Source organism: Symphalangus syndactylus, chromosome 10 (genome assembly GCF_028878055.3).
Source record: "Symphalangus syndactylus isolate Jambi chromosome 10, NHGRI_mSymSyn1-v2.1_pri, whole genome shotgun sequence".
Taxonomy (NCBI): Eukaryota; Metazoa; Chordata; class Mammalia; order Primates; family Hylobatidae; genus Symphalangus; species Symphalangus syndactylus.
The window spans coordinates 89,121,651-89,144,715 of NC_072432.2; the positions used below are offsets into that span (position 1 = coordinate 89,121,651).

At 43.3% G+C, this 23,065-nt stretch overlaps 1 protein-coding gene across 12 annotated transcripts in view; it reads right to left on the reverse strand.

The window, feature by feature from the left end:
• The window catches only part of ATF1 (activating transcription factor 1), a 61,745-nt gene that overhangs the window by 17,338 nt on the left and 21,342 nt on the right, over positions 1-23,065 (reverse strand). For 10 of the 12 annotated variants that reach the window (XM_055294877.2, XM_055294872.2, XM_063610636.1 and 7 more), the window contains one exon: positions 9,640-9,740. In XM_055294877.2, coding sequence (XP_055150852.1) covers positions 9,640-9,740 — 101 coding nt within the window. Of the gene's footprint in view, positions 1-9,639; positions 9,752-13,466; positions 13,623-23,065 lie in introns of those variants that run through there. The other 2 variants (XM_055294871.2, XM_055294881.2) reach the window with 2 other exon arrangements.

Sequence of the window (23,065 nt, forward strand, 5' to 3'; positions counted from 1 at the left end):
TAAAAGAAACCTGGTACCCATTAGCAGTCAATCCATTCTTCTGTTCTCTCTCCCAAGCACTAACCAACCACTTGCCTACTTTGTTTCTATAAATTTGTCTATTTTGGACATTTCATATAAATGGAATCATACAATATGCAATCTTTTGCAAATGACTTCTTTTAGTTTAATATTTTCAAGGTTTATCCATGTTGTAGCATGTATTAGTACTTCACTGCTTTTTAATTGCTAAGTAAAAATATTCCATTTTATGAATACACCACATTTTGTTTATCCATTCATCACTTAATGGACATTTGGGTTGTTTCCATATTTTGGCTCTTATAAACAATGCTGCTATAAACATTCATGTACAAGTTTTCATATAAATGTATGTTTTTATTTCTCTTGGGTATATAACTAGCATAGGAAGTAGTGGGTCATATGGTAACTTAGTATTCTGAAGAAATGCCAGACTGTTTTCCATAGCAACTGTACTATTTATTTATTTTTTTACATTCTTACCAGCAGTGTATGAGAGGTTTAATTTCTCCATATCATCACCAACACTTATTATTGGTCTTTTTTTTCTATTTTAGTCATCCTAGTGGGTTTGAAGCAGTATTTCACAATTTTGATTTGCAATTCCCTTAATGATAAATGTTGAACATTTTTTCATAGGTTTATTAGTCATTTGTTTATCTTCTTTGGATAAATTTTTATTCAAATCCCTTGCTTTTTTTTTTTTTTTTTGAAACAGAGTTTCGCTCTTGTCGCCCAAGCTGGAGCACAATGGTGCGATCTTGGCTCACTACAACCTCTGCCTCCCAGTTCAGGTGATTCTCCTGCCTCAGCCTCCCTAGTAGCTGGGATTACAAGTGCCCACCACCATGCCTGGCTAATTTTTGGTATTTTTTTTTTAGTAGAGACGGGGTTTCACCATGTTGGCCATGCTGGTCTTGAATTCCTAACCTCAGGTGATCCACCCACCTTGGCCTCCCAAAGTGCTGGGATTACACGCATGAGCCACCATGCCCAGCCCCCTTGCTCATTTTCTAATTGGGTCTTAATATTTAGTCTTCTGATCAATTAACATGAGATGTCTTTTCACTTATTTAGATCTTTTTTTTTTTTTTTTGAGATGGAGTCTCCCTCTGATACCCAGGCTGGAGTACAGTGGTGCAATCTCGGTTCACTGCAACCTCTGCCTTCTGGGTTCAAGTGAATCCTCTGCCTCAGCCTCCCGAGTAGCTGGGACTACAGGTACAGGCCACCACACCCAGCTAATTTTTGTATTTTTAGTAGAGACAGGGTTTCACCATATTGGCCAGGCTGGTCCTGAACTCCTGACCTCATGATCCGCCCCACCTTGACCTCCCAAAGTGCTAGAATTACAGATGTGAGCCACTGCTCCCAGCCTTACTTAGATCTTTTAAAATTTCTTTCAACAAGGTTTTATAGTTTCCAGTATATGTATTCTTTTTTTTGAGATGGAGTTTTGCTCGTCACCCAGGCTGGAGTGCAATGGCGCAATCTCAGCTCACTGCAACCTCTGCCTCCCAGGTTCAAGCGATTATTCCACCTTAGCATCCTGAGTAGCTGGAACTACAGGCACGTGCCACCAGGCCTGGCTAATTTTTGTATTTTTAGAAGAGATGGGGTTTCACCATGTTGGCCGGGCGGGTCTCAAACTCCTGACCTCAGGTGATCGCCTGCCTCGGCCTCCCAAAGTGTTGGGATTACAGGCGTGAGCCACTGCGCCTGGCCTCCAGTATATGTGTTCTGTTTCTTTTGTTAAATTCATATCTAAGTATAACTTAAATTTATAAATTTAATTTTAAACCTTTTATACTTTGTTATTGTAAATAGAATTGTTTTTAAGTTTCATTTTTGGATTAGTCATTGCTAGTATATGGAAATACAGTTGATTTTTGTTATATTGATCTTATATCCTACAACCTTGCTGGAACTTGTTGATTAGTTCTATTTTAATAGATTCTTTAGGATTTTGCATATATAAGATAATGTCATGTACAAAAGTTTTATTTAGTCCTTTCCAATCAGGATGTCTTTTAATTTATTGACTAATTCCCTGAGTGCAATGTTTAGAAGTGGTGAGAGGGGATATCCACATTATTTTCTTATTAGGACGTTAGTTGTGGGTTTTTCGTAGATCCTCTTTATCAGGTTGAGGAAGCAGCCTTCTATTTGTTTGTTGAGCAGTTTTATCATGAAAGGGTACTGGATTTTTGTCAAATGCTTTTTCTGTGTCTTGAGATGATCATATGTTTTTTGTTTTGATTCTGTTAATATGATGTATTACATTAATTGATTTTTCAATTATTAAACCAATTTTGCATTTCAGGAATAAATCCTGTTTGGTCATGGCATATACTACCTTTTATATGTTGTTGCATTTAGTTTGCTAATATGTTGTCGAGGATTTTTTTGTCTATATTCATGAAGGATATTGGTCTATAGTTTTACAATTGCCTTTTAATTGGTGAGTGTAAGCCATCTTCAGTATTGGCTGATCTTCCACTTTATTATTTGCTGTTTATTCTGTTTTTAAAATTCTTCTGTGTTCCTCCACCTGCATTATTTTGGATTATTTGAAGACTTTTCAAAATTTAATTTTAATCTACTGTATACCTGACTAAATCTTTTTGTGTAGTTTTTTTTTAGTAGTTGCTCTAGGGGTAGGTACATAGATACCTAGCTTTTTACAGTCTACATAGAATCAGTATTTTACCACTTCAGGTGGGATGTAGAAACATTACCACCATATTAGATCTGTTTATATTTCCCAGATGTCTTATATATTACCTCTGCATACATTAAAAACCCCATCAGAATTTCATAATTTGTTTTCAGCCATCAAATTGATTGATGGATTGATTGAAACAGTCTCACTCTGTCGCCCAGGCTGGAGTATAGTGGCATGATTTCTGCTAACTGCAACCTCCACCTCCCAGGTTCAAGCGATTCTCCTGCCTCAGCCTCCTGAGTAGCTGGGATTACAGGCGCCCGCCACCATGCCCAGCTAATTTTTTATCTTTGTAATAGAGATGGGGTTTTGCTATGTTGGTCAGGCTGGTCTCAAACTCCTGACCTCAGGTGATCTACCTGCCTCAGCCTCCCAAAGTGCTGGGATTACAGGCATGAGCCACCGTGCCCAGCCATCAAATATATTTTAAAGCAGCAGTTCCCAACCCTTTTGGCACCAGGGACCAGTTTCGTGGAAGACAATTTTTCCATGGATAGGGAAGTCGGGGGATGGTTTCAGGATGAAACTGTTCCATCTCAGAGCATCAGATATTAGATTCTCATGAACAGCATGCAACCTAGATCCCTCGCATGTGCAGTTCACAACACGGTTCACATTCCTATAAGAATCTAATGCTGCCACTGATTTGACAGGAGGCAGAGCTTGGGTGCTAAGGCTCGCTCACCTGCTGCTCACCTCCTGCTGTGCAGCCTGGTTCCTAATAGGTCACAGACACCAATCCATGGCCTGGGGTTTGGGGACCCCTATTTTAAAGAATTCAATAGGAGAGGAACTGTCCATTATATTTGCCCAGATATTTCTGTTGCTGTTTCTTCATTCCTTGTTTCTTTCGTCTTAAGAATTTTCTTAGCAGTTGTTTTACAGCAGGTCTGCTGGCAATTATTTCCCTTAGTTTTCCTTCATGGAAATATTTGACCTCCAAGTCTGAAGGATGTTTTCAGTAGACACAGAATTTTGGGTTGATCTTTTTTTTTCTTTTTATTTTGGGTGCCAAGACCCAGGAGATAATCCTTTTTTCTTTTAGCACTTTAAAAATGCTATTCCATTATCTTCTCGCCTCCATAGTTTCTGATGAGCACTCTGTAGTCATTCACACTGTTCTCTTGTAAGTAATGTGCCATTATTCTCTGGCTACTCACAAGATTTTTCTTTAACTTTAGTTTTCAGCAGTTTGATTATGGTAAGTCTGGGCAATGATTTATTTGTGTTTATCCTGCTTAGAGTTTGCTGAGGTTTTTGAACCTGTAGGTTTACGTCTTTCACCAAATTTGGTAATTTTTCAGCCATTATTTTTTCAAGTATTTTTTCTGCACTATACTTTTTTCCTCTCTTTCTGAGACTCTAATGATATAAATCTTAGATCTTTAGCTATTGTCTCACAGGTCCCTGAGAATTAGATAATTTTCCAATCTCTTCTCTGTGTTCAGATTAGATAATATCCATTGAATAATCTTCAAAGTTGACCGTTTTTTCTCCCATTTCCATTCTACTATTGAACCCATCCAGCGAGGTTTTATCTCTGTTACTGTGTTTCTTAGCTCTGAAATCTCTATTTTATTCTCTTTATATCCTCTATTTTTGGCCGAGTTTATACCTTTCATTTCAAGAAAATTCACTTACTTGTTAGAACAGTTTAATAATAGCTTCTTTAAAGTCCTTGTCATATAATTCCAACATTTGTATCATCTAGGAGTTGGCTTCTGTCAACAGTCTTTTCCCATGCAAGTTGAGATTTTTCCTTGTTCTTTGATACCAAATAATTTTGGACTCTTTCAATATTATGCTATCAGACTCTGGGTCTTGTTTAATAAAAAATGTTTTATATTCTTGTTGCATGTGCATGTGTGTATTTGGGACAGGGACTCGCTCTGTCGCTCAGGTTGGAGTGCATGGCACAATCATGGCTCACTGAAGCATCAACCTCCTGGGCTCAAGTGATCCTCTGCCCTCAGCCTCCTGAGTAACTGGGACTACAGGTGAACACCACCATACCTAGCTAATTTTTGTATTTTTTGTAGAGACAGGATCTCCTTATGTTACACAGATTGGTCTTAAATTCCTCGACTCAAGTAGTCCTCCCACCTCGGCCTCCCAAAGTGCTGGGATTACAGGCATGAGCCACAGACCTAGCCTATATTCTTGTTTTAGAAGGTATCAATCTGGTTGTGTCCAGGCCACAAGTTCTGATCAGCCTTCTGTGGGTTGTGGTTCCAATGTCAGTTCAGTTTCCAAAGTCTTTGCAATGCTATTCGTATCTATTACACATGTGCACCAGGTAGTGGCCAGTCTAGAATTTGGGCAATGGTGATCTTCCTATACATAGTTAAGTTCTAAAAGTCTACATATGCTAGGAAAGCCCATTTTTATTCATTTTTGGTAGAAATGTATGAGGTGCTGGATTTAATCAAATACTTTTTTCCCCTGCATTTATTGAGTTGACTGTATTGTTTCTGCCAATGCTCACTTATGTGGTTTATGTCCTTGCACGTTAGATTTTTGAGTGAATTCATATTTGATTTATACTAATCTGTGGCAATCCAGAAAGCTTAACTTTGAGAAGTTTCTTTTCAGATGTTATAGCCTGAGAGACCCCTACTTAATAAAGACATCTCAGGTTCAGGCTGGGCATGGTGGCTCACACCTGTAATCCCAGCACTTTGGGAGGCCAAGGTGGGCAGATCACGAGGTCAGCAGATTGAGACCATCCTGGCTAACACGGTGAAACCCCGTCTCTACTAAAAAATACACAAAATTAGCCAGGTGTGGTGGTGGGCGCCGGTAGTCCCAGCTACTTGGGAGGCTGAGGCAGGAGAATGGCGTGAACCCGGGAGGCGGAGCTTGCAGTGAGCTGAGATTACTCCACTGCACTCCAGCCTGGATGACAGAGTGAGACTCCATCTCAAAAAAAAAAAAACCACGAAACTACCCAAAAATCATTATTACTATTGTTCTAAAAAGCCAATGCTAACTGAAATGAATTGTCTTTGTTCACCATACTTTCTTACATTTATATTCCTTTCATTTTCTTCTTCCTGAAGTATACATTTAAGTAGTTTCTTTTTTCTTTTTTTTTTTTTTAGAGATGGAGTCTCGCTCTGTCACCCAGGCTGGAGTGCAGTGGCACGATCTTGGCTCACTGCAGCCTCTGCCCCCTGGGTTCAAGCTGGGACTACATGCATGTGCCACCATGCCTAGCTTATTTTTGTATTTTTAGTAGAGATAGGGTTTCACCATGTTGGCCAGGCTTGTTTTGAACTCCTGACCTCAAATGATCCACCTGCCTCGGCCTCTCAAAGTGCTGGGATTACAGGCGTGAGCCACTGTACCCAGTCCCCTTAAGTAGTTTCTTAAATCAGTTTGAAAATGATTATTATTTCACCATCATTTTTGAAAGACTGTTCAGTAGGCACAGAATTCCAGGTCAAAAGTTACTTTCTCTTTGAATTTAAATACTGGAGCCTGAGTACAGTGGCTCATGCCTGTAATAGCAACACTTTGGGAGGCTGAGGTGGGAGGATCACTTGAGCCCAAGAGTTTGAGACCAGCCTGGTCAACATAGTGGGACTCCATCTCTACCAAAAATTTAAAAAAATTAGGTGGGCATCATGGCATATGCCTATAGTCCCAGGTACTCAGGAGGCTGAGGAGCTGTACCCAGGAGGTTGAGGGTGTAGTGAGCCGTGATCACACCACTGCACTCCAGCCTGGGCAACAGTGTGAGACCTCCGTCTCAAAAAAATATGTAATAATTTAAAGATAAAAATAAGGATTTTAGTTCATTGTCTTATACTGTACTTCAAAAATCTGTTGTCAGCTTACTGGTCTTTCCTTTCTAGGTAATTGGTCTTTTCACTTGGAAGCTTTTAGCTTTTAAGATCTCAGGTTTCTTCCTTGGTTCCTTCCTCCCTCCCTCCTTCCTTCCTTCCCTCTGTGGCCCAGGCTGGAGTAAACTCGGCTCGCTGCAGACTCCCAGCGTCCGGCTCCCGTGATTCTCCTGCCCTGGCCTGCGGGCTGCCTGGGATTGCCGCCGTGCACCACCACCCCTCCCTGGTTTTTCTCCTTTGGCTGGAGGCGCGGTTTCGCCATGTCGGCCAGGCTGGTCTCCAGCTCCTGACCTCCAGTGCTCTGCCCGCCTCGGCCTCCCGAGCTGCTGGGACTGCAGACGGAGGCTCGCTCATTCGGTGCTCGGTGTTGCCCGGGCTGGAGTGCGGTGGCGTGGTCTTGGCTCGCTGCAGCCTCCGCCTCCCAGCCACCTGCCTTGGCCTCCCAGGGTGCTGGGATTGCAGCCTCTGCCCGGCCGCCGCCCAGTCTGGGAGGTGAGGAGCGCCTCTGCGCGGCCGCCCCTTCTGGGAGGTGAGGGGCGCCCCTGTCCGGCCGCCCCGTCTGGGAGGTGAGGGGCGCCTCTGCCCAGCCGCCCCTTCTGGGAAGTGAGGGGCGCCTCTGAGCGGCCGCCCCTTCTGGGATGTGAGGAGCGCCTCTGAGCGGCCGCCCCGTCTGGGATGTGAGGGGCGCCTCTGCCCGGCCGCCCCGTCTGGGAGGTGAGGGGCGCCTCTGAGCGGCCGCCCCGTCCGGGAAGTGAGGAGCCCCTCTGCCCGGACGCCACCCCGTCTAGGAAGTGAGGAGCGTCTCTGCCTGGCCGCCCCGTCTGGGAAGTGAGGAGCACCTCTGCCTGGCCGCCCCATCTGGGATGTGGGGAGCACCTCTGCCCGGCCACCCCATCTGGGAGGTCTACCACAGAGGCCAGAAGCAATGTGGGGGCTGGATGTGGTGGCTCACGCCTGTAGTCCCAGTACTCTGGGAGGCTGAGGCGGGTTGATCACTTGAGGCTAGGAGCTCGAGACCAGCCTGGCCAACATGGCGAAACATATGAAAAATACAACTGTGAAACCAACCAACGAACCAAGCGACAACAAAACAGGTCTACCCTGGAGTCATACTCTAATTTTTTCTATTTTCCTCCCTTTTTGATCCTTTATCCCACTTTCTTTTTCTTCCTCTTCCTTCTCCTTCTTCTTTGTCAAATAGAGGATTGAGTTATTATCATTGATCCATACAAAGTCCCTCTCTCATTTATTTTCTTTAATTCCCACCCCCCATTTCTATTCCCCGTCTTCCCATGTGCAACCTTCCTAATATGTTTGATATGCATCTTTTTGTTCGTATGTACTTTTAGAAAATGTTGTTTTGTGTGCAAATAAAAATAAAAAAATAAAAAAATAAACATCTCAGGTTTATCCTTGGTGTTCTCCAGTTTTACTTCACAACATACACCTAGATGTAGGTTTCTATTAATTTATCTTATTTGGGACCTTGCTTTCTTATGCTGAGAAATTCATATCCTGGAAATTGCAGTCATTATCATTTTCTCTCCTGGAGAGACTAGAAGCTGGAAGTGCCCTTCCCTCTTCTCTCCTTTTATCTATGTATGTTGTGTACTGGACCTTCTCATTCTGTGTTCTGTCTTAACTTCTCTTTGTCTTTGTGTTCCATTCTAGGTAATCTACTCAGAGCTGTATCCTCAGGTTCTCTAATTTTATCTTCAGTTATGGGTATTAACCCCTTATCAGATAAGTGGTTTGTAAATGATTTTTTCCCAGTCCATAAGTTGCCTTTACATTTTGTTGCTTGTTTCCTTTGCTACACAGACATGTTTTTTAGTTTGACGTAGTCCCAATTATTTATTTTTTTGTAGCCTAAGCTTTTGGTGTGATATCCAAAAAATCATTGCCAAGGTCAATGTCGAAGAGTTTATCACCTATGCTCTCTTCTAGGATTTCTATGGTTTCAGGTCTTAACATTTAGGTCTCTTATCCATTTGGCGTTGATTTGTGTAATGGTATAAGATAAAGATTCAATTTACTTTTTTTTTTTTTGAGACAGAGTCTTGCTCTGTTGCCCAGGCTGCAGTGCAGTGGCACAATCTCGGCTCACTGCAACCTCCGCCTCCCAGGTTCAAGTGATTCTCCTGCCTCAGCCTCCCAAGCAGCTGGGATTACAGGTGTGCACTACCACACCCGGCTAATTTTTCTATTTTTTTTTTTTTTTTTTTTTGAGACGGAGTCTCACTCTGTCGCCCAGGGTGGAGTGCAGTGGCGCAATCTCGGCTCACTGCAAGCTCCGCCTCCCGGGTTCACGCCATTCTCCTGCCTCAGCCTCTCTGAGTAGCTGGGACTACAGGCGCCCACCACCACGCCCAGCTAATTTTTTGTATTTTTAGTAGAGACGGGGTTTCACCGTGGTCTCGATCTCCTGACCTCGTGATCCGCCCACGTCAGCCTCCCAAAGTGCTGGGATTACAAGCGTGAGCCACCGCGCCCAGCCTAATTTTTCTATTTTTATTAGAGACGGGGTTTCACCATGTTGGCCAGGCTGGTCTCAAACTCCTAACCTCAAGGTGATCTGCCCGCCTCAGCCCCCCAAAGTGCTGGGATTACAGGCACAAGCCACTGCATCCGGCCAAAGGTCCAATTTCATTTTTTTCTTGGAGACAGGGTCTTGCTCTATCAATCACCCAGGCTGGAGCACAGCGATAAGATCACAGATCATTGTAACTTCAAACTCCTGGGCTCAAGCCATCTTCCTGCCTTAGCCTCTAAGTAGATGGGACTACAGGCATGCGCCACTATGTCCAGCTAAGTTTTGTATTTTTTGAAGAGACAGGGTCTTGCCATGCTGCCCAGGCTGGTCTTGAACTCCTGGGCTCAAGCAATCCTACCTCGGCCTCTAAAAGGGCTGGGATTATAGGCGAGGGCCACCCAATTTCATTGTTAACACTGACACGTGCTAACTTCTTTAGTGTACTTTGCACAGCACCTCTTGAACTCATTTGGTACTATTATAACATGCAGGGCTTCATACAAGAGAGTACTCACCTGTAAGATGGGCGCCGTGCTAGGATCCCGTGGGCTTTCTGTGAGGAGCCTATGCTGTCGGATGAGTCCTGGGACTCCTCACTTTCTGATAAAGACGATACCTAAAAAAGAACTGGCATTAACATGATGAACAATGCAGGTGGGAAAAGAAACAACTGAATTTTTACTTTTAGAAAAAAATGATCTGGGCTGGGCGCGGTGGCTCACGCCTGTAATCCCAGCACTTTGGGAGGCCGAGGCGGGTGGATCACGAGGTCAGGAGATCGAGACCATCCTGGCTAACACCGTGAAACCCCGTCTCTACTAAAAATACAAAAAATAGCCGGGCGTGGTGGCGGGCTCCTGTAGTCGCAGCTACTCAGGAGGCTGAGGCAGGAGAATGATGTGAACCGGGTAGGTGGAGCGTGCAGTGAGCCGAGATAGCGCCACTGCACTCCAGCCTGGGCGACAGAGTGAGACTCTGCCTCAAAAAAAAAAAAAAAAAAAAAAAAAGAAAAAAATGATCTGTCTCCTGCCACTCAAATTCATTTGTACATTAAATCTAAGGTCTAAAAGAAAGGAACAAAAGGAAAAGGAAAAATGAGAACGTTTATTCCAGGAGCCCAGCCTATTAAAGGAATATCAAATATAGCAGGCCCAGAGCTGAGAATAAAGTCTATCCCCCAAATGAAGCAGTACTATTTTACCGGAGTTAAAAAGACCAGGCTCTGATGTCATTCCCCACCCTGTTTCTACACTGATGCACATGACTTAAAAGTGTTGTTTTATTACTAATCTACCTGACATGCTAAGTTTGAAAAACCTGTTAGATATTCAACTGCTGACATTGAGACAACCATTAAATATACACGCCTGCAGGTCTGGGCTAGATACATAAATTTTGGAGGTCTAGCTTTTTAGAGTCCTTAAAGCCATGAGACTGGATGAGCTCATAGGGGTAAACAGAAGAGGACTGAGGACTAACCTCAGGAACACTAAGAGACTGGATGAAGAGGAGGAACCAGCAAATGAGACTAAGGAGTCACCAGTAAGGAAGAAAGAGAACCCAATGATTGAGCTGTCCATGGAAAACTAGTGAAGACAGCATACTGAGGAGAAAAGAAGGATCGACCACGTCCAGTGCTGTTTACAAGTTGAGATAAAATAAGGACTGAGAACAGGCCATTAGATTTAGCAAGGTGGAGGTCACTGGCAATGGCAGGTATAAATATATGCCATTTTAAAATCTGATTCAATTTTACCTCATTTCACAAGTTAATACATGTAACACTTGGCATGCATATAATGTTAATTTTTATAAACTACATCAATACAATATGCAAGTTATAGCAATATTTTACAATGGAGAAAACAAGTTGTTTTCAATGATTTTTTTTTTAATATTTTTTATTTTTTTATTTTTGAGACAGGGTCTTGCTCTGTCACCCAGGCTGAAGTGCAGTGGTGCAATGACAGCTCACTGTGGCCTCACCTTCCTGGGCTCAAGCAATCTTCCAGCCTGAGCCTTCTGAGTAGCTAGGATTTCAGGTGCACACCACCATGCCCAGCTAATTCATTTTTTTTTATTCTGACAGGGTCTCATTATGTTACCCCGGCTGGTGTCAAACTCCTGGGCTCAAGCAGGCCTCCCAAAGTGCTGGGATTACAGGTGTGGGTCACCATGTCTGGCCTCAATTTTTTAAGCGTATTAAAACTTTCCAACATTTGTCCAAAGTTAGATTGTGATATCCGACTTTAATTTTTTTTTTTTTTTTTTTTGAGATGGAGTATTGCTCTGTCGCCCAGGCTGGAGTGCAGTGGCACGATCTCGGCTCACTGCAAGCTCCGCCTCCTGGGTTCAAGTGATTCTCCTGCCTCAGCCTCCTGAGTAGTTGGGATTACAGCCACATGCCACCATACCCAGCTAATTTTTGTATTTTTAGTAGAGATGGGGTTTCACCATGTTGGTCAGGCTGGTCTCGAACTCCTGACCTCATGATCCACCTGCCTCAGCCTCCCAAAATGCTGGGATTGCAAGTGTGAGCCACCGTGCCTGGCCAACTTCATCTTAATTTTTAAAAATAAAATGACCCAGGCCAGGCGCGGTGGCTCACGCCTGTAATCCCAGCACTTTGGGAGGCCGAGGTGGGTGGATCACAAGGTCAGGAGATTGAGACCATCCTGGCTAACATGGTGAAACCCTGTCTCTACTAAAAATACAAAAAATTAGCTGGGCCTGGTGGTGGGCGCCTGTAGTCCCAGCTACTTGGGAGGCTCAGGCAAGAGAAGGGCGTGAACCCGGGAGGCGGAGCTTGCAGTGAGCCGAGATCACACCACTGCACTCCAGCCTGGGCGACAGAGCAAGACTCCATCTCAAAAAAATAAAAATAAAAATAAAAATAAATAAAAAATAAAATACCCAAACAGGCCTTTAGAAGAGACATAAGAAATCGATTCTCCACATGAGTTACTATCTATAGAAAGCCTTCCCCTAAACTATTTAGACATGAAATTTCCAGAGAGGCTTCTTTTATATGTTATTTCCTTCAAAAATGAGTTCTAGTATATAACTACTCATTTATATTTCATATTAAATCTATATCATTATACAGAAAAGAATTAGTCACAACCCAATAATAATTAAGAAATAATAACCAATAATTTAAAATAAGAAAAATCTGTCACTTTTTTTTTCCTCAAGCATCACAATTTTTTTTTTTTTTTTTTTTTTTTTTTTTTTTTTTTTGAGACAGAGTCTTGCTCTTGTCGCCCAGGCTGGAGTGCAATGGCACAATCTCGGCTCACTGCAACTTCTGCCTCCCAGGTTCAAGCGATTCTCCTGCCTCAGTCTCCCAAGTAGCTGGGTAGCTGGGATTACAGGCACTTGCCACCATGCCTTGCTCATTTTTGTATTTTTTAGTAGAGATGGGGTTTCACCATGTTGGCCAGGCTGGTCTCGAACTCCTGACCTCATGATCCGCCCAAGTCGGCCTCCCAAAGTGCTAGGATTATAGGTATGAGCCACCGCGCCTGGCCATAAAATACTTCATTTCTAATCTAATTCTTTAACTACACTGTCCCTAAGCTTACTCCAAAGCCTTCCAATGAACTTAAGAAAATAAATTGTAAAACTAAGGAATTACTTGTAATTAAAATCAAAAATTTATCTTTAATAACAGCACCAGCAAATAAGACTAAAATTTCCATATAAACACTAAAAAAATCCATGCATCCACCTCCTTTCACATGGGAATACCACATAAAGATGCAGCTCTAGTTTTGACAACATTGCCATAATCAGGAGAAGAAATGAGGAATATAGCTTTTCTTCTAGGAGAGCTGCTTCTAAAAACAAGAGATGACCAAAGGTATTCTGGGACTCACAGAAATTGGAAGATAAAATGGGAAAAGTAGAAAGAAAAGGAATCTAGGATGGCTCTTTCTTTCCTACTTTTGTCAGGTGTTAATATGAAGGTAGATAAATACAAATAAGAACTTTCCTCTACTAGAAGAGAACTCTTTTATTTGACCTCCATAAAGCATATGGTAGGTAGGTACTGACTCCATAAAGCATATAGAAAATACCTAGGATAAAAGGGTGCTTTCTCTTTAAAAAAAAAAAAAAAGTCCCTAATTTCCTTAAATCATAAGCAATAACTTTCCCTAAAATTGTCTTCTATTTTCACTAGGTATTATATACATGAAACTAGAAATTCTAAAACTTTTCTATTTGCCTGATTTGGTCTGCAGTCTAATTTGTAAGACAACTTTATCTTGGTTTATAATATTATAGGTACAGCAACTGCAATCTGAAGACTCAGGGTATAAAAGTCCCAACTCTCAACCACTAAGTCTTCAAATTTCTGTACCATTTGCACATGTGGTGGGTGAATTACAGAAGACTGGGCTGTCTGGATGACCCCCTGAACTTGTACTTGCTCTCCAGGAAGACGTATAATTGTCACTGGCGCAGATCCTCTTAATGACATCAATAGAACAAATACAAATTCAATTAACAAAATATATATTGTACCTATGCACATAAGGTAGCTGAGTTCTTAACACTGGAAACACATTTCAGAGCTGATTATATTTAATCGCATCATTAACCAAACATTAGGTACTTTCTATTGACCAGAGGCTGAACTAGGGATTGAGAGTACAAACTAACTATAACAAATAGAATAAGAGTTATAATAGAGGAAAACTACAAAGTACTGTTCTGTGGGAGCAAAGAAAGGGTGTTATTTCATCTGAGTTTTGAATAATTAACAATTACCTGAGGGTATGCATGGAGGGGCAGGAGTTAGGGGACTGGAAGGTATTTTAGGCAGAGGAACTGATTGTGCAAAAACATGGAGAATCTTTAGCACATGCTATTCTGAAGAGATAAGGTTGAAAACTAACCAAGAAACCAAGAGTCAAAAAGTGAGTGAAACACCAACTTTGGGCAGCATCTTGAAAAAATAAAATATTTCAAGTAAATGACTGAATCATGAAATTATAATTTATTTCTGTTGAAATCAGATGCGGTTTCATGGAAATACCATGATAAAATGCTAAACTAAGAAAAGTCCATTCATCATCCCTCCAGGCTCACCTCAGGTCCTACCTCTTCCAAAAAGCTTTCTCAAATATTTTCAGTTAACAGAGATCTCATGCCTTCCTCTCTGGACTACTCTGGTCCATACCATTCCTCTTGGATTTAAATCACAAAATAAAATCCTGGACTACTTCTCAGGCCCTGAAAGTAAGCTTCCTGCCTGCTCCCCTGTTCTCTTTCTTCACACTGGGCTCCAAGAATACTGCTTTCCCTGTTCCCTTTCTTTTTTTTGTTTTTTGAGACTGAGTTTCACTCCCTCCCAGGCTGAAGTGAAGTAGCACGATCTAGACTCACTGCAACCTCCGCCCCTGGGTTCAGCCTCCAGAGTAGCTGGGATTACAGGCATGTGCGACCACGCCCAGCTAATTTTTGTATTTTTAGTAGAGACGGGGTTTCCCCATGTTGGCCAGGCTGGTCTCGAACTCTTAACCTCAGGTGATCCACCCGCCTCAGCCTCTCAAAGTGCTAGGATTACAGGCGTGAGCCACCACACCCAGTCTCTCTGTTCCCTTTCTTCTTTCACTGAAAGTCCTTTTCCTCATCCCAAGACTAGATTAAACAAACTCCAGTCTCATCATCCCTCAAAATGCCTAGGGTCATGAAATTCTGTGTAAAATTTATCCAGCCACTGAGAACTGTAAACTCCATTTGTAGCACAAACGATGCCATTCAACTCCCTCCTACTGACCAAATTCTTGACCAATGGCTTTTGTCACGCCAAGGTTGTGTCCCTATAATGACACCAGAGCCCCCTTAAAATACCTGCCTGAGAAAAGTTCAATTCTACCAAAAAAATTTACTGTTTGTTCCAGCCAAAACTTGACTATAGGCCCCTATCCTCACTTTTCTTACAGCATTTTAGAAAGCTTGTTGTTATGAATCCTTTCTCTGTCCCGTGAGACGTAGATATTCTAAAACCTAGAAATCTTTCTTTGGGCCTATAAATGTAGTAACCAAGAAAGAAAAGATTTGGTCCCTGTCTCCCAGTCTGTGGGAGAGTAGGAGCCTAACTTTGACAAGTGCCAATGAGCAAGCAGGATGGCTAATCATAGTGACAATTCCTTCCCTCCCCCAAACATCTTATGTACTTTTCCTTTGGAACACCCCAATATTTAAAAAGCTTTCCATCTGTTTCAGTGGAGCTGAGCTCAGTTTATGTTGGAGTTTCTCTCCTATACTGCAGTAATCTGATAAAATCTGTCTTGCTGCCTTTAACAAATGTCCAGCTCTGTTTCTCTTTGACAGTACCCCAATATGGGCATAGAAAAATTGAAGAATAAGAATAAACAAAGAGCTGGGTGCAGGGACTCATGCCTATAATCCCAGCACTTCAGGAGGACAAGGCAGGCAGATCCCTTGAGCCCAGGAGTTCAAGACCAGCCTGGGCAACATGGGTAAAATGCAGTCTCTACAAAAAATACAAAAATTAGCCAGGTTTGGCAGTGCATGCCTATAGTCACAGCTACGTGGGAGGCTAAGCTGGGAGGATTGCTTGAGCCCAGGAGGTGGAGGTTGTGGTGAGCTGTGATTTGCGCCACTGCACTCCAACTCTAGCCTGGGTGACAAGTAAGAACCGTCTCAAAAAAAAAAAAAAAAAAAAAAATAGAACCCACAAGTCTTAAGAGTCCAGCTCTAGACTTACCATTACACTTGGAAAACATTAACAAAATGTCTCCCCACCTTTCAACAACTCAAGCCACTCAGCTAATGGGGAGAGCGCGTGACAGGATTAATTTACATTTCTAAAAGGCTAAGGGCCATCATTCCTCAAAGGTTTCTGGCAATCCATGTGATTTAATGCAGGCTGTGGGTCTGGCAGGTTGAAAAGGAAAAGAGGCACCAGATTTTGATTTAGCTAGTGGTAGTCCCTTATCCCTTATTACTACGGTTCGTCTAACCTCACAAAATGCTCATTACTCAGGGTCTCAAAGTCCTGATTCTCTTCCCAACCCCACTCTCAAACCTGATAATCTAAATATTGAGAGACCTTTCAAAGGAGGAAAGGGAGGAGCTGGTCCCCCAATCTTTTTTTTTGGTGGGGGGGCGGGCAGGGTCTCACTGTCAACCAGGCTGGAGGGCAGTGGAACAATCTCGGCTCCCTGCAACCTCTGCCTCCTGTGTTCAAGCGATTCTCCTGCCTCAGCCTCCCGAGTAGCTGGGATGACAGGCACCCACCATCACTTCTGGCTAATTTTTGTATTTTTAGTACACATGGGGTTTCACGATGTTGGCCAGGCTGGTCTCAAACTCCAGGCCTCATGTGATCCGCCCACCTCCCAAAGTGCTAGGATTACAGGTGTGAGCCACTGCACTCTGCCAGAACCTCATACTACTTCTCAGTCCACTGGTTCACTTACATTATAAAGATTCTAGATTCTAAATTATCAGTCCAAAATCTAAAATAGAGCAAGAACAAATAAAAATAAATAGTAAACAGGCCAGGCGTGGTGGCTCACACCTGTAATCACTTTGGGAGGCCAAGCTGGGCAGATCACCTGAAGTCAGAAGTTCAAGACCAGCCTGGCCAACATGGTGAAACCCTGTCTCTACTAAAATTACAAAAATTAGCCGGGCGTGGCGGCACACACCTGTAGTCCCAGCTACCCAAACTGCTTGAACCCAGGAAGTGGAGGTGGAAGTTGCAGTGAGTTGAGATCGCACCACTGCACTCCAGCCTAGGCAACAGAGTGAGACTCTGTCTCCGAAAAAAAAAAAAAAAAGATCTCATTTAATATACATTAACGCTGAACTACGTATCACTCGACAGCACTGTAACGCATGCCTGAATGAAACTTACCTAACACATGTATTTCCTCCATAAGGTACATCACAGCCTTCTTGCACTTAGAACACAAGATAGCACTTTGTACTACACTTGGGAGTCAATTTTAAATAGCAAAATCACCAACAAAAAGGAGAAAAATGCAAAAAATGTGGTTATACTAACTAGACCGCAAAGAGGCCAATTGTTTAGGCCGGGCACGGTGGCTCACGCCTGTAATCCCAGCACTTTGGGAGGCCGAGGCGGGTGGATCACGAGGTCAGGAGATCGAGACCATGGTGAAACCCCGTCTCTACTAAAAATACAAAAAATTAGCCGGGCGCGGTGGCGGGCGCCTGTAGTCCCAGCTACTCGGGAGGCTGAGGCAGGAGAATGGCGTGAACCCGGGAGGCGGAGCTTGCAGTGAGCCGAGATCGCGCCACTGCACTCCAGCCTGGGCGCCAGCAAGACTCCGTCTCAAAAAAAAAAAAAAAAAAAAAAAACAAAAAAAAAAAACACAAAGCAACAACACAAAAAGAGGCCAATTGTTTATACTATGAGAGCTGATGCAAGAAGATACAGCATCACCTTGTTTGACCTCAGCTAGGAATACAGGAGTGAGTCAAATTTTTTGCCACTTTGCACATGTCCATGAATGACCGCAAAAGTGTCGTGAGTGTTTTTGGAGTTAGAAATTTTATCAAGTAGGCAAATTTGCACATACAGAATCTGTGAATAATAGGAACCAGCTCCAGCTACTCAGGAGGCAAAGGCAGGAGGATCACTGGACGGCAGGAATTTGAGGCTAAAGAAATATGATCATGCCACTGCACTCCAGCTTAAGCAACAAAATAATACTTGATTTCCAAAAAAAAAAAAAAAAAAAAAAAAAAGGGCCAGGTGCAGTGGCTCACGCATGCCAGCACTGCACTTTGGGAGGCTGAGGTGGGTGGATTATTTGAGCTTAGGAGTTTGAGACCAGCCTGGGCAACACTACAAAACCCTGTCTCTACAAAAAAAATACAAAAAATTTAGCCGGATGTGATGGCACACTTGTGGTCCCTGCAACTTGGGGAGCTGAGGTGGGAGGATTGCTTGAGCACAGGAGGTCAAGGCTGCAGTGAGCTATGTTCACGCTACTGCACACCAGTCTGGGTGACAGAGTGAGACCCTATCTAAAAAAAAAAGGCCGGGCGCGGTGGCTCACGCTTGTAATCCCAGCACTTTGGGAGGCCGAGGCGGGCGGATCACGAGGTCAGGAGATCGAGACCACGGTGAAACCCCGTCTCTACTAAAAATACAAAAAATTAGCCGGGCGTGGTGGCGGGCGCCTGTAGTCCCAGCTACTCGGAGAGGCTGAGGCAGGAGAATGGCGTGAACCCGGGAGGCGGAGCTTGCAGTGAGCCGAGACCGCGCCACTGCACTCCAGCCTGGGTGACAGAGCGAGACTCCGTCTCAAAAAAAAAAAAAAAAAGATTGGCTATAAAATAGTTAATTTTTATTCCTCATCTTATTTGACCTATCAGCCACATTTTACACAGCCGACCATCACTCATTCTGATTTCCAAGATTTGAGTTACTCTTGATTTTCCTCCTACCTGACAATCCCTCTTCAATGTCCCCAAACTCCAAATGCTAAAGCCCAGCTCTACTGACTCATCTCTACCATACTTACCCCTCAGTAATCCCATCTAGTCACACAACTTTGATCACACTACACCCATGTTAAAGAGATATGGTTCCACAGTTCTTGGATGCTCTGTTTTTCTCCCTGCCCTTTCCTTTGTTCTCTGTTTTCATTGTGGGTAATTTCTACTGACCTATCTTCAAGTTCACTGATTCTTTTCTTAGCTGTGTCAAGTCTACTAATAAACCCAAACATATACTTCACCTGTGTCACCATTTTTTTTTTTTTTTTTTTTTTAGACAAGGCCTCACTCTGACACCCAGGCTGGAGTGCAGTGGTGTGATGTTGGCTCACTGCAACCTCTGCCCACTGGGCTAAAGCAGTCCTCTCACTTCAGCCTCCTGAGTAGCTGGGACCACAGGGTGTGCACCACCATGCCTGAGCTGGGACCACAGGGTGTGCACCACCGTGCCTGGCTTTTTTTTTTTTTTCTTTTGTATTTTTAGTAGAAATGGAGGCTTGCCATGTTGCCCATGCTGGTCTTGAACTCTTGAGCTCAAGCAATCTATCTGCCTCGGCCTCCTAAATTGCTGGGATTACAGGCGTGAACCACCACACCATTTTTATTTCTAACATTTCCATTTGACTTTTTCATATAGTTTCCAACCCTCTGCTGAAGTTCCCCAGCTGTCCGTGCATGTTTTCTACCTTTCCCACTGGAGCCTTTAACATATTATTCGTTCTTATTTGAAATTCACTCTCTGATAGTTCCAACAGCTGGGTTATCCTGAGTCTGGTTCTGTTTATTGTTTGGTTTTTGACAGTGAGTTGCTTTTTTGTGTGCTTTTGGTATGTGTTTTATAATTTTTGCCTGAATGACAGACATCATGGATAAGACACTAGAGACTAAAGTAAATAGTATTTATCTTCAGAAATGGGAAAACAAGAGGGTACACCTCTTCACTAGGGTGTGTGTGCGCATAGGGAAGGGGTTGAGTCATCTATTCAGGAACTGAGCTGGGTTTGGATTTTGTTGTTGTTTGGATTACCTTAAGTGTACTACCAGCTTCAAATTCCTCTAGTGTGACTTTCTGCTTAGGGTGGAGCTGGTATGTCAGAGGGTTTTTCTCATTGTTCTTGCCACACACTCAGCCTTAGGCTTCATCTGTGCATCTGCCCCAGAGAGGCTCTTTCCATACTCTTGTCCCTCCCCCAGGGGTAGATTGCTATTGCTTGACTTGACAGCACCAACAGGGAGGTTCTCTGTGGTCCTGGCCCAGTCTCAGTCTCAGGTAGGCCCTATGTCCCTGGGTTACAGGGGTTGGGGCTTTCTCCCAGTGGCAGAAAAACTCTAATAGTCTAAGCCCTTAACAGTTTCCTGCCGTTCCCTCAGGGTCTGTGGGTTTTTTTTCTTTTTACTTTTCCCAGACACAATGGAAAACAGGGTTTATTCCCTTTCTCCCAGTGGCTTAAAGCCTTTTTTTCCAAAGGAAAAAAAGGTCCAAGTGGGCCTGTACCACCTACCAAGGTATTCTCTGGTCTCCCGTGTGTCCCCAGCCCCATTTTTCTCCTAAGCAACTGCTGGAGGTCCTCAGGAAAAAACCTACAAGTGGGTATGAACTGTCTTTGTGTCTGCAGCTCCCAAGGATTCTATACGCTCACGCTTGCCTATACTTGGACTTTGGCAATTCACTAATTTTCCTGCTAGTATGCAGCCCTGCTTTCTTTCTGTGCTCTGCCACAGGTGAGCCACGCCCACACCCCACCTCTATGAGTTTATTATTTCATAGAACATACAACTTATTCTTGTTTTAGGGTAAGAGTAACATTCTTTCCAGCTTTCTGCATCCTAGGGGGAGTCTGGATTATAAATACCACCTATATAGCCACAACTCCTAAATTTAGATTTCTAGTCTGGACCTCTCTCCTGGACCCCTCTCCTGGACCCCAGACTCATATATCTAGCTGCCTACTGGATAAATCTACTTGGATGGTCTGCCCAACAGATTTTAGGGTGGCCCCCATGATCTGCAGCTCCTGGTGTTTGGGACTTTGTCTAATCCTCTCCCCTTGAGAGTGGGAGGGACTTGTGACTTGCTTCTAACCAACCTTATTAAGCAAAGATGATGGGATGTCATGTTTTATCACAAGGAAATGGGATGTTATGTTTTATCACAAGGAAATGGGATGTCATTCCTTTGATTATATTAGGTATAAGACTGTCTTGCTGGCAGACTTGCTCTCACTCTCCTGCTGGACTTGCTGCCATGCTGTGAACTGCATGCGGAGAGCATCACGTGGCAGGGAGTTACTGGTGGCCTTCAGGAGCTATGGGCAGCCTCTAGCCAAGAACCAACCAAAAAACTGAAGCACTCAGTCCTACAGCCACAATGAAATGAATTCTGCCAACAAACTAAGTGAGCTTGGAAGTAGATTCTTCTCTAGTCTAGCCTCCTGCTAAGAACTCAGCCCTAGCCAATGCCTCAGTTGCAGTTTGGTGTGAGACCGCAAAGCAAAGAACCCAGTTAAGATATGCCTGACCCCACACAAACTGGGAGATGATAATGTGTGTTGTTTTAAGCTATTAGCTTTGTGGTGATTTGTTCTGCAGTACAGAAAACCAACACAGATAATATTACAGACATAACGTGCCTAAAAACCAAATTCCTGATTGCCAACATTCCCCCAAAAAGAAATGGAAAACATCATCCAGTGTTGTCCATCTCAATAAATGGCAATTATATATATACGTTTGTGTGTGTGTGTGTGTGTGTGTGTATATATATGTATATATATAATTTTTTTTTTTTTTGAGACGAGGTGGGTCTACACTATGTTGCCCAGGCTGGTCTGGAACTCCTGGGCTCAAGCAGTCCTCCCACCTGAGCCTCCCAAGCAGATGGGATTACAGGCAGGCACTACCACGCCCAGATCAAGTAATTTCATTCTTAACAGTTGCTCAAACCAAAACTGTGACGTCAATCTTGGCTCCTTCCTTCTTTTATTTAAAACTCCACATCCAATCCAAAAGCAAATACTATTGGCTTTACAACCAATATATATCCAGAATCTAACTTTTTGTCTCACCACTACCACAGCTACCACACCAGTCCAAGCCATTGTCATCTCTCATTTACATTACTATAATGCCTTCTAACTGGTTTCCCTGTTTCTATTCCACAAAGCAGTCTGAGTGATTCTTTTAAGATACGCCAGATAACGTTTCTACTCAAAACACTCTAAAGGTTCCCCATGTCACCCAGATTAAAACACAAAAATTTTACAGTGGCACATGGCCTACATTATCGGGCACTCTCCCCTCTTCGCACCCCAACCCTCTCTGCCTCATCCTCTATCAATCCCTCTCCCACCACACTGGCCACCTCGGTGTTCCTTGACCGTATCAAGCACATATTAGTCTCACAGTTTTACAACTGTTGGTCCATATAATTGAACAGGTATTTCCTCAGACAAATGTCTCTGTCTACCTTGTATAAAAAGAGAAGTCCCTTGTCCCCACCACCAACTCCCTATCTCTTCTATCCTGCTTTATTTGTCTCCATGACACATATTACCAACTGATAGGTTTTGTTGCCTGTCTCTCCAAAATTAGAATATAAGTTCCAGGAGAGCTGAGAATTTTGTCCACTGCTATATCCCCAGTTTATACTGAATTATTGTAAAATACTGTTTCCTTTACATAATTTTTTTCTTTTTTTTTTGAGACAGGATCATGCTGTTCCCCACCCTGGAGTGCAACGGTGCAATCATGGCTGACTGCAGCCTTGACCGCTGGGGCTCAGGTGGTCCTCTCACTTCTGCCTCCTGAGTAGTTGGGACTGCAGACAAACGCCACCATACCTGGCTAAATTTTTTTTTACTTTTTAGTAGAGACAGAGTCTCACTATGTTGCCCAGGCTGATGTCAAACTCCTGGGCTCAAGTGATCCTCAGCATCCCAAAGTGCTGGGATTATAGGTGTGAGCCACCGTAGCCAGCCATTTTTTTTTTTTTAGATGGAGTCTCACTCTGTCGCCCAGTCTGGAGTGCAGTGGTATGATCTCGGCTCACTGCAACCTCCACTTCCCCTGTTCAAGCAGTTCTCTGCCCCAGCCTCCAGAGTAGCTGGGATTAAAGGTGCATGCCACCATGCCCAGCTAATTTTTGTATTTTTAGTAGAGACAGGGTTTCACCATCTTGGCCAAGCTGGTCCTGAACTCCTGACCTCGTGATCTACCCGCCTCGGCCTCCCAAAGTGCTGAGATTACAGGCATGAGCCACTGTGCCTGGCCTGCCAGCCATATTATTTTTAAAAATCACTATAAAATGATTTACTATCTAGAAATGTATTTATTCCACCTCACCGTAAATATGCTTCTGAGGAAATCTGGAGAAGAGTCACATCTAATCAAAATAACTGAAATATAGATATAAGCAAGCCAACTGAATTAGAACAT